The sequence below is a fragment of the Nematolebias whitei genome, chromosome 10, assembly GCF_014905685.2.
Source record: "Nematolebias whitei isolate Nwh7 chromosome 10, NemWhi1, whole genome shotgun sequence".
Taxonomy (NCBI): Eukaryota; Metazoa; Chordata; class Actinopteri; order Cyprinodontiformes; family Rivulidae; genus Nematolebias; species Nematolebias whitei.
The window spans coordinates 4387276-4403308 of record NC_056507.1 but is presented as its reverse complement, the minus strand read 5'-3'; the positions used below and the strand labels follow the sequence as shown (position 1 = coordinate 4403308).

The 16033-nt window shown below is 42.0% G+C and overlaps 1 protein-coding gene across 1 annotated transcript in view; it reads right to left on the bottom strand.

Annotated features, from left to right (window-relative positions):
- The window catches only part of cspg4 (chondroitin sulfate proteoglycan 4), a 100420-nt gene that overhangs the window by 7709 nt on the left and 76678 nt on the right, over positions 1 to 16033 (bottom strand). Inside the window, exons 6-9 of the mRNA XM_037683083.1 lie at positions 15452 to 15628; positions 3931 to 4129; positions 1325 to 1456; positions 596 to 756 (exon numbers count right to left, since the gene is read on the bottom strand). Coding sequence (XP_037539011.1) covers positions 596 to 756; positions 1325 to 1456; positions 3931 to 4129; positions 15452 to 15628 — 669 coding nt within the window. The remainder of the gene's footprint in view (positions 1 to 595; positions 757 to 1324; positions 1457 to 3930; positions 4130 to 15451; positions 15629 to 16033) is intronic.

Genomic DNA, 16033 nt, shown 5'->3' with positions numbered 1-16033 from the left:
TAGATGTAGCTAAATATACTAGTAGATGTAGCTAGATATGCTAGTAGATGTCGCTAAATATGCTAGTAGATGTCGCTAAATATGCTAGTAGATGTAGCTAAATATGATAGTATAAGTAGCCAAATATGCTAGTAAATGTCACTAAATAGGCTAGTAGATGTAATCTGCAGCCACTTCTTCAGCTCGTCCTTCCTTAAATTATCTTGAGCAAATCAGAAGTGATGTCTCAGACAAACAAAGACCATATATTACATTTCACCTTAATTAGTGACCTTGACCTTGAAGCTGGGGTGATGAAAAGTTTACATGACACTTTGTCAAGTGATGATGCATACTGTATGTGTATGACTTTTTATTAAATAACTTTGAGCAGAAGTTATGGCCCCGACAAGAGATGTACGTATGGACGGGTGATATGTTCATCTTTTGACGGGTGTATGATAAAATTTAGGCTTTAGTTGTCCGACAGTCCAAATCCGATACTGATTCATATCTTATGTTGCATTAAATACTCAAGTTACGGAAAAATAAAGAATACTGTATATCCACTCGTTTGTTTTGAAGTTTTAGTGACAGTCCATGTATTTCAAGCTACCTGTGACTGTGAGAACTGCTTCGTTTCTTCATGCTGGTTCTTGTTCCTGGCTACCAGGAGCCTTCCAAACCGGGGCGGACGGACAAGCAGGAAGTTGATCTCATTCCCGTCCTCACTGGTTTTAGCCCCGAGGTTGGCTCTTGTTATGGGCTGCCGAGTTCCTGGAAAAACACACGCAGGTTCAGTTCTGTGAGCGTGGAAAATGTCACAGCAAACACGGATAACAAAAAAAAAACGACCCTGTTCAAAGTGCCATGATGCTGCTGTGAACACTCGCGTCCACAGAAGGGTGCTGTTCACCAAACGCTACCTCGTTTCACGTCCAGTTGCTGCATCTTTACCATGGACAGGGACTAAATGATCAGACCTGTTCATATGAACTGTTTGTGCTAGAAAACACATCAATCTGAGGAGCTCCACGCTTCATTCAGACGGACGGAAAGTTACAGATGTTCAACACGGTCCTGACAAACTGTCACGCTAAATACCTTAAGCCTGCTCATTCATTCATTCTGCCCACGCTGTGCTCAGCAAATCACTCCCACACCCGCCATTACTGCAGCTCCTCTCTTCCACCTTCCTACTCTCCATCTGCATCGGCCTCCATCGCTTCTTTTGTCTTAATTTCATTTAGTCTCTCAGATGATTTGATCCTGTAGTGATCTGCTTCAAACACAAACCACCAGTTCATGGCTAAAAAATAAATCTGGAAGAACTTTGACAACTCACCTGGAAACACCACAAGCTCCTCCTTCGTTACCATGGTGATGGTGAGAGGCCTGGCTGTGACGGCAAACAGATAGAGAGGTGATGTGTGCTCTCCATCGGTCACGGTGAAACTGAAACCGCCGGACTCTTCACCTGCAGGAGACGGAGAGGTTCGTCTGTTACCTGCCCCAAACTTTGAATACTCGTTAGAAAGGAGGAATGGGATTAAAACTAAAGCCTGTAATGCTTCGCTTGGATGTTCAGACAAAGTGTTTATCGCAGTAAATACACAATTAAATTACTCCTTTTCGCAGCACAACCTTAGTAAATCTGCTGTAAATTTAATCAGTCTGAGAAATAAGGATTATTTTACAAGTTGAATCAATAAAATGTCAAATTTTAAATCCCAAACTTTTAATATAATAACAACAATACTATTTATAGTAATAATAATATTTGGCAGCTCGGTGGTCAGTGTCGCGGCCTTGTAATGCTGAGGTTGTAGGTTCGAGCCCGGGTTGCGTGAGGAAGAGAATCCGGCGTAAAACAATTCTCAAAACGGACTTGCGAGTTTGCTCGCTGTGGTGAACTCTGAAGAAGAAAGCAGCCAAAAGAAAGTTTATAATAATAATAATAATAATAATAATAATATTTATTGACTTTCTTCTAAATAGCCCAACAGTCATCAGGCAGACAAAAAAGCAGAGTAGAAAGTAGACAATGGGTTAAAAAGACCCTTCCTTTCCAGTTTGGAAGAGAAAATTATTAACTTTCATACAATGGAAGCATGGATTATTTGTATTGTTGGGGATTTAAGTCCATAAATCCTATAGCAGTGAGAGACACGGGAGGTAAAAGAAGACAAAAACGCTCACGTTTTGATGTAAACATTGTAAACAAAATGTATATTTGTGGAGGTAGGAATATTTAACAAAACTTTTAGAATACTTAGGATAACTCAAACGTTGTGGTAAAAGTATGTGACATCGTCACTCCAAGTTGAACATTCAGACTCACTTAAATATCGTACTTTTCGGCCTATAAGTTGCAGTTTTTTGCATAATTTGCATGCCCTGTGACTTATAGGCCGAAGCGACATATTTATGGATTTTTTCCCATATTTATAAACCAATGTTTGGCTGACATATGACTGTTTCCATTCATTCAGACTGAAAAAAATGAGCAGTACCACTTTCAGTCACTTGATGGCAGCAAAAGGAGTAATAGAGTAATAGTAGTATGGCATGTTGTTGTATCATGCAATCGGAAAACGTGGCTAAAATGACAAAGTCTAAAAAGTTCAAGACAAACAAATGGACTTTATTTATTATACTTTATATTTTATTGTTTGTACTTTTTACTTATTTGAATTTACCATGTCCTGGATGACTGAGAATTTTCACCAGCTATTAATGACTCAATCGGCCTGCCATAGCCCCACCTGCATTCTGCTCTGTGCTCGGAACCGTCAATAGCTTCACCGCCCCGGTGAAATGCAGCTAATTTGACCATGAAAGTGTATTTATTAAGCAAATGTTAGACTGAGACACACCTTTGCTATAACTTTGAGCAAACAAAATTTTTTTTAGGTGGTTATCTTGTTAAATTTTAAAGAAATGCAGCGGCTGCCCCAGCTGCGCGTACCCGCTTTGCATCACCGGGGCAGTAAAACAATTTTTTTTTTAATTCAGCTGATTTGACCATTAATGTGCATTTAGATTGATACACACATTTACTATAATTTCGAGCAAACAAATAATTGTTTTGAGGAGTTTATCTTGTTAAATGTGCACAGCAACTTGTCACGTGCACGCGTTTACTTCCGCGTATCAGGTTTTAAAATGCAGCTGATTTGACCGTCAAAGTGCATTTATTAAGCAAACGTTAGATTGATACACACATTTAATATAAATACAAGCAAACATAACTGTTTTTAAGTGTTAATCTTGTTAAGTTTTTGTTAAAGTCCTCCCGTGCACGCTCCCGCGGCCGCCGTTTGGTAGTCAATTGGGTTTTGGCACAACACTTCCGGGTTGTCAGCGGTGAAGCGTAACAGATGCGACGTATACGACAAAGTGACCTATTTATGGATTTTCCACTTTATTAGACAAATATGGACTGATGCGACTTATAGGGCGGTGCAACGTGTACGGCAAAAAATACGGTACTTGAAAAATGCCAGTTCAGTCCTGTAAGGTCCAACTTTCCATGACCAATTTAAATTTTGAATCACGTTCCTGTCATTAGGTACGTGTGAGCTGTGGAGCTGCAAAAAGTTCAGGGTCTTTCTTTCTTGTTTGGCAAATTTTATAAATGCTGTACATTGTGCCACCAAAAGTCAAAGCACACTATTCCCAGTCGAGTCCCACATTTTTATTTATTTATTTCTCCTGGATTGTTTTTCTTCTGAAAATAGTTTCAGGTTCCTATCATAGGATAGGAGAGTTGTGAATTGAAAATTGTAATAAAACAGAAAAATAACGGCCAAATAATAATAATTACAGGAGCACAGACTTGAGTTCAGACAAACAAATGTCAATAACTTTAAGTTAAAAATAAAGTTATTAAAAATAGATGATGACATACTACTGAACTCTCAGTTCTTGTGCTCTTTAAAGCTTCCTCACCCTCATGGATGAAGACGACCTCCCCTTTGTTTATGTGAGCCTGTGTGAAATTTAGGACGCTCTCCTCGGGCTCTTCTTTTAATGCCACCATCCCATTGGTTGGCATTTCAACGTGGTAAACCAGCTCCTCTGCGGGGGTATCTGCATCCTCTGTGCTCAGCATGCTGGAGGTGATATCAGCTTCTTCGCCAGCGAGAACCTGGAAAATATCAAAGACAGGAAGACGTAAAGATGAAGAGATGGCAGATTACCCAAGAGATCCATGCACATAGACAGATAACACACAGAGGCTGAGACAGATAGATGCCAGGAGGCAATAAAACAAATAAATAAGTATATTATATAGACAACAAGATGCAGCTTATCCCGCATCCATCTCTAAAGTAACAATTAAAAAAGGTTAATTATGCCTCTGCAGCCGTCTAGACGTTCCTGTTATTAGAAGATGGAGCACAGCAGTGCAGGCTGAACGACTCTCCCTGGGTAGAGGGCCTCTAATGGACTTCTAATGGTCGTCTGGATGAAAGGAGCATTAATTGAAAGAAATGGACCAGAGCCCGGGAAAGACATTCTTAAATAGCTGGGAGAGTAAGCCGAGGCCGCCCCACAGAAAGAGTTACGTATCGATCGGCGGAGCCATTCATCCTCCGGTACTTCTCCTCATCTTCCCCCTGGCTCTGGAGAAAGAGTGAGACGCCTCCAACAGGAGGAGGAGAGGAGAAGGTGCAGTCTCACGTATCAGCGCATCAACTTGCGGCTCACGGAGTCGCTTATCTCAAGAGATGAACCGGCCTTACAGCAGGTATAAACTGCTATTAAAGCTGTAAGCAGCAATGACGTCCCCTCATGGTGCCATGACTGAAGACTGTGCACCGCCTCCTCCACGTGTTCACACCCAGACACGTCTAAATACAGCATGTGGCCCTGTTAGCAAGCCTCCATAATAACACGTGGACGCATGAATATCCATACATCCATTATCTCTACGCACTTCCTTTTTGGGTCGCGGTGCCCACACCCAGCCATCACTGTGCGAAAGGCGGGGTACACCCTGGACAGGTTGCAAGTCCATCACAGGAGGTGTGACTGAGGTTAAATCAAATGTTTTGAGGAGCAAGAACTGCTTCTTTTGTTTTGGTAAAAACCTGGAGAGGACAGAATATTGACACTAGAAAGTTCCTGGAGAAACTTTGATGGAGACTGCCACGTTGCAGCCGTTTTAAAGTTTTGATTTGACAGTACTGTGTGTTGGGGTTCATGCTCAGCTACCACCATTCCAAATTTCAGCTCATTATGGCAAAAAAAAAATCAATGAGTTATATTTTCTTTTAAGCTATGGTGGCCATCTTGAATTTTTTAATTTGGATTCAGTATGTGATGGGGAACGTTCTCACAAATTTCAGCTCAGTAGCCAAGTTATCATAGTTTTCCCTTTTAGCTAAGGCAACCATCTTGGATATTTGATTTGCATCAGGAATGAAGAAAGGATCAACCTGCTCTCAGCTACGAACACAACACATTCCAGTTCAATATCTCCATGTGAGACTGAGTTATAATCAATGTTGAGTTTTTGAGGTAGCTGTGGCAGCCATCTTGAACCAAAATGGCTCCAAAAGTTAATCAGTGTTTTATTCAGAGACCTCTCCCCTCTAGGTCATGTGACCTCACTGTGGCCTAAAGCCCTATACGCACGGGATTAGTTTTACCTCGGGAGCACATGTAATAAATAAATAAGTAACTACCCAACGTCTGCTTTTTATGTGGCTCATTTGCACGGGGATAACCAACGCCTGAGATTTAGCTGAAATTTACAAACATCTTCTGGTTAAGCGAGCAGCGCGTTCATTTAAAATAGCCTTGTTCTATATTTTTCCCAAATTATTTTGCTTAAACAAAAACAAAAAATGTCTCATTACGTATCTATCCGCATCGGATTAGTATCATCACTGGACCCCGGAGTTCAGCAAAATATAGTAGGTAATTTGCGTGGGAATTTTTACTTTACAAATTACTGACATGGCTGATTCGCACGGGATTAACAACAGACAATCTCCGTAATTATTACAAACATGTGGTCTCTAGGAAAAACTAATCCCATACGAATAGGACTTTAGAGGCTAAGAGTTCTGTCAGTGTTTATCAATGAGAAAAATGGTGTCTTTGTTAGCAAATTACGTCGCCATGGTAACTTGAAACGCCAATACAAGTAGGTGCACACATCACGATGCTGAGCCGGTTGTTAACATTTGTGGGGGGACACGTTGCATTTCTGCCTTTCTAGGCACTCCACAATGAGGGTTTAGGGTCCTTCAACAGGTGGTTCAGATTTAGAAGATTTCATTAATTCACACCCAAGATGTCTGCAAGCAACAGGCAGAGCTGTGAGAAAACCTCGAGTTTTGATGTCCAGATGCATCCAGGCAGGTAAAATATTACGCAAAATAAATGCAGGTCAGATCAGAAGATACCTCAAAGAGTACGAGCTGCTTCTGTCCTGATTTCATGATATGGGCACCCAATTATATATATATATATATATAATCATGTATCATTCCTAATGAGTTTTAATTCAATTAAATTTATTTATATAGTGCCAAATCACATCAAAGTTGTCTCAGGGCACTTTACAGAAACATTCACATAAAAGCCAATTAGTAAAGTTCTCTATCTAAGGAATCCAGCAGACAAGATGAATCTTGGCTTGGTTTTAGAGCATGACTAGACTTTCAAAAATGCAATTCATTTCAGAAAAACATCAGGAGTAATAAAACATTTTTGTTTATTTAGCCATGAAGAGTTCAGGTATCAGATGTGCTCAAATGAACCTGTTGCAAGGACAGTTTCTTAGTATTTACTGCCAACTTCCTCTGAAACCAAAATAAATTTGCAAGTTGTGTACACGTCTAGAGCTACAGGACACTACACAAAAAAAATGGAGTGAATTTTAGGTTGAAAAACATCAAGTCAGAACTTAAATCCCACATGAAACCTCAAAGGTTAAAGTTGAAAAGAGGATCAGCATCTCCACAAAATGGTTCCAGTACAAGTTTTAAGTTCTGCCTTCATCGGGGTTGCCAGATAGGAAATGTCAAACTCTTTCAGAGGAGAGAGGTAGGGTGCTTGGCGGACACACTGATCTTCTAACGGCGTGTTGATGTTTGTGTGAATAAAAAGAACGGATTTTGTTTTGTGAGTGAACTTTTCTTTATCGTATCAATCCTAAAACTATGGCATGAACACGATAATTCTCTTGTATCTGGCAACGAATGGGACTTTGTCCTTTACGGAACTCATCTTAGTGAGTTTCTTTCAAGCGTTGATTCTAATTTATTCACTTAACCAGGGACTGCCTAGAAAGGCAGACACCAAGATGGTCTTGCTCTTCTATCAACTTTAATGTGGCCCCAACTGCAATGCGTACCCACACACATGTTATGTGCTATTACTTTAATTGGCATTTGAGTTACCATGGTGACGTAATTTGCAAACAAAGACGCCATTTTTAAAGAAAACTGACAGTCATTCTTTGAGTATTGATCTGAAATTTTGTATGGTCGTACATCCCTAATGCAAACCAAAATCCAAAATGGCCGCTTTAACTAAAAGGGGAAAACAAGATAACTCAGCTATTTTAAAAGATATTGAGATGAAATTTGATGTGGTTAAACGATTTCCGTCTTATACTATAAATCAAAAATCCAAGATGGCCACCAAAGCTCAATTTAAGCTACTTTTACACATAATGAGCTGAAATTTGATGTGGTTAAACGATTTCCGTCTTATACTAGATCCAAATCAAAAATCCAAGATGGCCACCAAAGCTAAATTTAAGCTACTTTTACACATAATGAGCTGAAATTTGATGTGGTTAAACGTTTCCCCTCACATACTAGTCTAAATCCAAATTAAAAATCCAAAATGGCCACCATAGCTTAGGGGAGAAATGACTACAAGTCATTGATCTTTTTGCCATGTTGAGCTGAAGTTTGGTCGTAGCCGAGAGCGAGTCGTTTTAAATTCATGATGCAAATCAAAATCCAAAATGGCTGCCTTAACTAAAAAGGAAAAAATATGATAACTTGGCTCTTTTAAAAGGTAATGAGATGAAAGCGATGTACAACATATTCTGAATTCAAATCTAAAAATTCAAGATGGCCGTCAAAGCTAATTTCAAATAGCTACAACTCAGCCATTTTTAGAGCTATTTAGCTGAAGTTTGGTGCGGCGGCAGCTGAGAGCAATGCCCAATTAATACTGAATTCAACTAAAATATCCAAGATGGCCACTAAAGCTACATTTAAATTGCTTTAACTCAGATATTTTTACACATAATGAGCTGAAACTTGGTGTGGTTAAACATTTCCCATCACTTACTAGATCCAAATCAAAAATCCAAGATGGCCACCATAGCTTAGGGGAAAAATGGCATCATTGATTTTTTGCCATATTGAGCTGACATTTGGTCTGATGGTAGCTGAGCGCAAACCCCAACACACAGCAAAATTTAAAAATGGCCGCCTCGGGGCAGTCCCCGTCAAAGCTCCTCCAGGAACTTTCTAGCTATTATTCAGATCTGAACTTTTCTAATGAGTTTAACGGTAATTACTTTATTAGAATAAGAACTTAAAGCTACACATTTCAAGCTCACTTTTCAGAAATCTGCTGGATCGAATTCCCCACAACAAGAAATGAGAGCGACATTCGATCTAGTTTGATAATGTGGATGATTTGATGGTAATGTAGTAGCGGTTTAGATCCACGTCAACACTTTAATTTTATAGGCACTAATGGAAAAAACAAGTTGGATATTTGAAACCAAGAGCGGGTTACATTTCTACATTGACAGAGTTTAATCTGTAACGTTTGGAGCTTTAGTGAAGCCAGACAAATGTTTTCTTTTGAAATCTTTTGTGCCGTCTCTGATACAACCTTTCAGACTCCGATGTAAGAAATGCGATGTGAAGTGTATAATTTAGCTGCCTTCCAGTCCACTGCACGAAACATCCTGCTCAGTTTCACACTCCATCAAAGCTCCATCGTGACGACACACACTGCATCCACGGATCGAAGCCGCGGTCCATCATCACCTTCAGACTTTTGTGTGTTACTCTGAGACTGTGTCTTTGTTCCGCTCTAATGATAAACTTTTATAACGGAGGACGAGTTCAAAGACGAGTGGAGTTTTAGTGGAAGTGAAACTGACAGTCCCGTTGTTGTTCGCAGAAGAAGAAAAGGCTGAAAATGTGCAATTTTTATTTATTGTGTGCTTGCAAAGTTGATCCACTTGAAACGATAATCAGAATTTGTGTAAGCTGAGGAGCAATTTTCTTTACAGAAATGAGAACTTAGTGTTTGATCAATGAGAATCTGGAGCTTAAAAGGATTTTCAATTCGTAAAGAATGAACAAAAACAATTGATGCATCCTTAAAATGTGTTAAATTCATCCAACCATTATCTTTTACCTGCTTCTTCCTTTTTGGTTCACGGGGGTCGCCGGTGCCCATGTCCAGCTGTCACTGTGCGAGGGCCGGGGGACACCCTGGACATGTCTCCAGTCCACCACAGGGCTGTCTTAAATTAATTTTAAATTGTGTAAGTTGGTCTTAAATAAGTTACTCAAAGGTCTTAACATTTGTTGGGGCAGGACAATTTAATTTGCGTTTGTTTTTTTTCTCGCAGGACTTTTCCGTCAGCCACAAGTTTGACCTCGAGTCGTGGACAGACTTCTTCCTCACGCCGACTGTGACTCGAGGCGACTGAGGCTACCTTCTACTAGCTGCTGATATACAGTATATGCCAGCTACATTTATTGACCGTTAGCTGCATTAGCATCAGAACCATGGAGCGGGGGACACTGGTGGGGGTGTCTTGGGGTCCTCCCCCAGAAAATTTTGAATAAAGTAGATGCCATTTCCTGCATTCTGGTGTATTTTAACACATTCTTACACATTTATGTTTACCTACATATGTAAAGACTTGATTCGATAATTATTTTAGAGAGGACGGCACGACAAGAAGTAGCCTGACCAACAGCTCTCCTTGTGTGAATAGAGCACGCTCCGCTTCTCTCATGCGTGCATTCTACACTCCCCCCCCAACATTACTCATCTAAAGGATGTTTCTCACCAAGTTTGAAGACAAGAAGTTGTGGGGTTTTAAAGGATTTTCAACTGTAAAGCACGTCTGCACTACATTTGTTTACAGGCAAATGAAAACAACATTACCACTACAGATCTAAGGTTGAGTCAGGTCCTCTGAAAGGACTTGTCCATCGTTAAACTGAGAAACATCCTTTAGATGAGTATTGTTGAACACAAGTAAAACAATAATGTTTTTTAAATTTAATTTGCCTATAAACACAAGTAGTGCCGACCTGACGCTGTGTGTTAAAGTCCGTTAAAGTTTAAACGACTTTAAAACCCCACAGCTGAATCTCCACAAACTTGTTGATAAACATGCTTTAAATGTGTGAAATCAAAGTAAGAACATTTAGTTGAAATGTTACTTTTTTTGTACGTTATTCGCCTTTAAACAGGGGCCATACACAACGACGCAAATACAACCCAGCTGTAAAGGTTTTTGTAATCGAGCGCTCTGGATTTAAGCGAGAGTAAGGTTTTCAAATACGAGGAAAGCTTTACTGCAGTCCCCCCCCCACCCCGGTCAACAAATGCCAGCACTAACATAGCACTAAGCTAGCACGTAGCACAGAGGTGTTTCCCCCTCCTACCCCCCACCCCGTCAACAAAAAACCAAAAGAGACGAACGTCCTGCTAAGCCAAGTGACGGAGCAGAAACACTATACGGTGTGGTCCGGTCAGTCCGATATAACATTTGTGGGTTCACGTTGTGGTTTGGGCCACGTTAAAGTTGAAGGAAGAGCAAGACCCTTTTCAGGTGGATAATGATAGGTGGCTGCCGTAGACAGTCAGTACATAGTACACGTATCCTTACTGATTGGCTCTGGAGACGTTGTAGTTCCTGATGTTAGACGTTATCATTAATTATTAGGGAATGACGGCTACAGTATACTGTCATCTCTGAATGTGTCTCTGCCACCTAAGATGCTGGAAACCCTGTAAACTGGCAGAGGCACTGGTAATACATGATGGCTAATTTGAGCGTGATCTTCCAATCATTGACGCAGAGGGGAGTTAGGCTGTTCGGCTGCGGGGCGAGAGCCTCTGACTGTGTTTAAAGAGTCGAGGTGGAATTTCCCAAACTCGTAGCTCATCTTGTGATTTCTCCCCGGCGGCTGCTGGTGAGATTGATTCAGACTGTTTCCAGATTGTAACCGAGTCTGGTGATTGAGTGGCGTTCAAAGCGAGACCTCTGACAATAATACCCTTTCTTGAGTCTGACTCTTCCATAACCTGCTGGGATGAGCACGGAATATGTGCCAGAACATTTCAGGCTGAACTGACAGCTGCATCTTATCAGCCCACACCAACAAACAGCGTAAAATTGTATCCACCCTGCCGTTAAAAGTCTGCAGAGATCCTGAGATATCCAGCTTTGGAGACTCTCCATCTCCTCAGGGCTGTTTGCCTCTCAAACCTAGCTTTTTTTTTTATGGCGCCACAAAGATGATGGGTGAGAGGAGACTAACTCAAACAACCTGAGCCAATTCTGGAGTTCATTAGAAAGAGTGGAAGAGGATCTGTTCGCCTTCAAGCAGCACACCCACCGTCCCCTGATGAGACAGCATCCTGAAGCAGTCCTCTACCTGATCCCTCTCCTCACAGAATCCCCACACAGAAGACAGACATGGTTTTTTACAAGTCCAGGCACGGTGCAGTGTGCAGAGATGGCTCAGCTGATAATAACAACACCCGTCTGGACAGTGTCAGAACGAGCAAGCACAGAAAAATCCTAGTGTAGCACAACCATTGTTATTTTAGCACCTCTTCCATAGCTAATGCTGCTCTGGGTTTAAGGACGAGCTCAACGACTCCCTATGAACAAGAATAAACTTCTTGCAAAGCCGAGCTCAGATGGACCGCTAGCTGCCTCAACCAGCTTGAGGGTGAAAGGTCAGGGCGAAACATTTGGGGAGGTTCTGGTTCCCAGCAACTCTGGAAATCTGTCAAAACTGGGAAAACGACTTTCACATTTTCTAAACAGGGAAACCTCGGAGCGTTTGAACACCAATCTGATTAAAAGATGACCTTTCTCAGATTTTGACGTGTACCTGTACATGTATTCAAGGTAGCACTGTTGTAGTTCATGTTCTACTTCCACAGTGCACGTAGTACATCTGTACTGACTGGCTGTGGTGACTTTATAGTTTCTGATGTTATACAGTACAATTAGTTATTGGGAACGAGTCGTAATCATCAGTCGGATGTATGTTGGCGCAGCAAGGAGAGCGTTATCCACTTCAGGGTGTGCAAAGGAATGATACCCTGAAGAATAAACACTGAAACAGCGGACTCTGACAGTTTTAATGCACAAACAAAACAAAACACATGTTCCCAGTTCCACTACTTTGGACAAAGAGTTGTGGAATGGACAAAAAGTCTCAGTAAGAAGCCTCTAGTGCAGTAAATGCAGCACGTTGTTGTCTGAGACGTCACGTTTTCTAACTTCCACTCTGACGCAGAAGCTTTGTGTGCACTTCTCGTGCACTTCTCAGCCTGTTACACTAGATGGCTATGTTGGCCCACTCTCCACTGGGAGGCGGCACTCAAACTGGGCAGGTATTCTGACAACGGGCTGCAAATTCATGGTTTATGTAATAATCAATGCATTTAGCAAGTAAGGGGACGGATCGCAAATTCGATTTGAACGAACGCCAAAGCTGATATTTCATTTTGAGGGAGTAATGAAGCAGCTGCTATTTGCAAATGGGTTCGTTTGAGGTGACTCGACTATTTCAATTATTTCTCCATGAGTCTACGAGGGCGTAAAGCTGTAAGACAAAACGCTTCCAAAGTTTGGACTGGTTTGAAGGTCACGACCCAGCAGCGTGGACAGACTGGAGCTGTGGTGATTTCAGTCTGACGTTAGGTGCAGCCAGTCACAACAATACATAAATAAAACTTCTGCTGCTTTGACAAGAGTTCAAAGAAACGGACTGGAGTTATAGAAGAAGGATCAAAAGTCAGAAACTCTGTTAATCTAAGATGGATGATAAACAGACAGCTCTATTAAAGGCAGCTGGTGAGCAGGAGCAGAGTCTCATCATGACCGTGTAAGCCATCATGTCTGATCATCTGCAACAGAGGTCCCTGCACGCACACGCACATGCACGCTTCCTGCTTTAAATCAGCCCATGCGTCGCTGAGCCAGCGCCGTCCGTATATTATTCTGTTAGGTTCTGCAGCCGCAGCAGAGGAGTCAGGGACTGGATACCGCCTGTCGCTCTGCCAGAAACCCGCGGTCTCGTCAACCATCTTGGTTTTCCAAAAATACAGGTTGCCAGGGAGACGAGGAGCTGCAGGGAGAGCAGGGAGGGCTGGATGACACGGTTGGTTTCCAGTTGTGTGTGCTGAGCGCTGCCGGCAGAGGAGCGGCAGCTCCAGAACCTTTGGAACCGCTCTTCCACCACGGCCGACGTAAATCAGTCGGCGCGTTCGCCAAATACGTGTCCGCTGCGTTCACAGACACGAGGCGCGGTGAAGTCGAAGGAGCACTTTTAAACGTGATGCGGTCCGATAAATCAACACAGTTCAACGCATCGTCAAAGAAAACTCAGAGTTGTTCCCTTCACATGAATTAAAACAACAAAAGTGAAAATGATCAAATTTTGAAGATCAGTTTTGGTAAAACTTCATATGACCAGCGTAAAAAACAACTAGAACGTTCCCGGAGAAACTTTGACGGGGACTGCCCCACGGCTGCCAGATGACATCGTTGATGTGACACCGTGTGTTTGGTTCACGCTCATCTGCAGCCGTAACTCATTTCAGCTCAGTACGGCAAAATAAAACAATGAGTCATCGTGATTTTTTTATTTTAGCTTAGATCTTGGATTTTTGACTTGGTGTTACCTCGAGAGGTAGCAACAGAAGCAAAGCAGGTTCTGCACATGTCGTTGCGCAGCGTCTTCTTTTTTACAGCCAAAATAATCCAAACAACGGACGTGCTGCTCCTCGTTGGTACCAAACGTTCAGATGTGCCATTCTGCCGAGCCTGACGCCCATTGTGCAACCGGTTAAAGCGCAACGTTGACGTCTCCCGCTCCCTGCTCCGCTCACGCGCAAGTCACGTGACCAGATCACGTGACCAGATCACGTGACCAGTCAAATTGCAGCCTTTTCAATTAGAAAATCTCATTTTATCATATCGCGATATTATCACAAATGCAACTAATTGTTCAGCCCTAACCATCACCACACAGAATATTAGCCCAGTAGCTCTAATATTAGCTCAGTAGCTCTAATATTAGCTCAGTAGCTCTAATATTAGCTGATTTATAGTATTTTTTTCCTTTTTAGCTCAGGTGGCCATATTGGATTTTTGATTTGCATTAGGAATGTATAAAAACTCGCTCTCAGCTACAACCAGAGCAGATTTCAGCTCAACATCTCAAAGAACGATTGAGTGATAGCAGCTAGAAGCTGTCGAGGCGTTTTGAATGAGGAAAACGGCGTCTTTGTTTGAGAATTACGTCGTCATGGTAACTCAAAACGCCAATAAAAGTAACAGCTCATATCACGGTGCTGAGCCGGTGTCATTTTGATATAACATTTGTGGGGGGACACATCGCTGTTCGAGCTGCGTTAAAGTTGACGGAAGAGTAAGATGTAAAGTTAAGAAACCTTTGTCAGGTGGATAATAATCGGTGCTGCATTACGAGGCAGTCCCCAGTAAAAACGTTCCTTACATAAAAGTGCACACTCGTCGTAGCCTGTGCGTTATTTTACAGTTGAGAGAATTCAGTCCGCTCTGAAAAAACAAACCGCCATTCGTTTCGTTTGTGGCCTGAAAGAGTTGAAGCGTTTGTTTTCACTTGCAGAGAATTTAATTTCCTGCAAGAGTCACAACCTGCACGTTTTCATCACGAGCAAGAGTTCGTTCAGAGTTCGTATGTTTTCAAAAACAATAATCTTGTATCAGTTTGGATCGGTTTCATCGAGACAGAAGAATGTAAGAAAAATAAATCTCTAAATCAAAGCGATGAAGATGAAGATGAAAAGCCACAATTGACTCCCTTTGAATGAACCGGAACCTCCTCGTTTTTTAAATTAAACTTAATTAGTCACTCTTGTCTTTACGATTTGGGTCAAAGGTCAGAACAAGTGGGAAGACAAACTGTCTGCTGCCAATCAAACGTCACCAGTACGGTTCATTTCCTCCACAACACGGACAAGCAGCAAATAAAAACCTGCAACAAACGGAAGCAACTTCCTCTTCACGACTCGTTTCAGGGTTTTGAAAAAAAACATTTCTTAAAACGTGCTGCACATTTTCAGGGTATACAAATGTTTTCCATAGAATGTGATTTCTGCCTCATTTAGCGCACGGAGGGAAGCTTTAAGTAAAAGCGAACGCGCCTCGGAAGAGACGAGGCTTTACCTCCAGGCCGGTGTTGCGTGTCAGCTTCGGCGCCTCGTCGTTCACCGGTATGATCGTGATGGAGATGGCGACAGGATGACTGCGGCGCTCGATCTCATAAGCCGAGGCAGAGAGTGTGAAGCTGTCCTCCGTGGTCTCGGTGCTGTCGTGCATGTAGATGACGCGCCCGAGCTTCACCTGCAGGAGACAAGAAAGGGCTTCGGCTGTCACTTGGTTCTGAATCAGACCTGGGTGTTTTGGACACGGCGTCGTTTCATTTCTGTCGAGTGACACGAGGTTCTTCACGACAGCAAAGAGAAAAATGCGTTCGGAGCATCTGGAAATGTAAAAACACCCCGTTAGTACTCGGACTCTTCATTTAGTACTGGTGTGAAACATCGTTGGCCTTAACGGAGGCTTAAAAAGATGTTTCTGACCTGTGAAGGTGGGGCGCTGCGGAGGGTTACGATTATGAACAATTAATATCTTATCTGTCACAGATGGCTTTTGAATGGCTTCAGTCTGAAGAAAATCTCATTTTGACCAAAGTGACAGTCGATGCAGATGAAAGGGTGAAGGTCTGAAACAAGTCCAGCCTAAGAA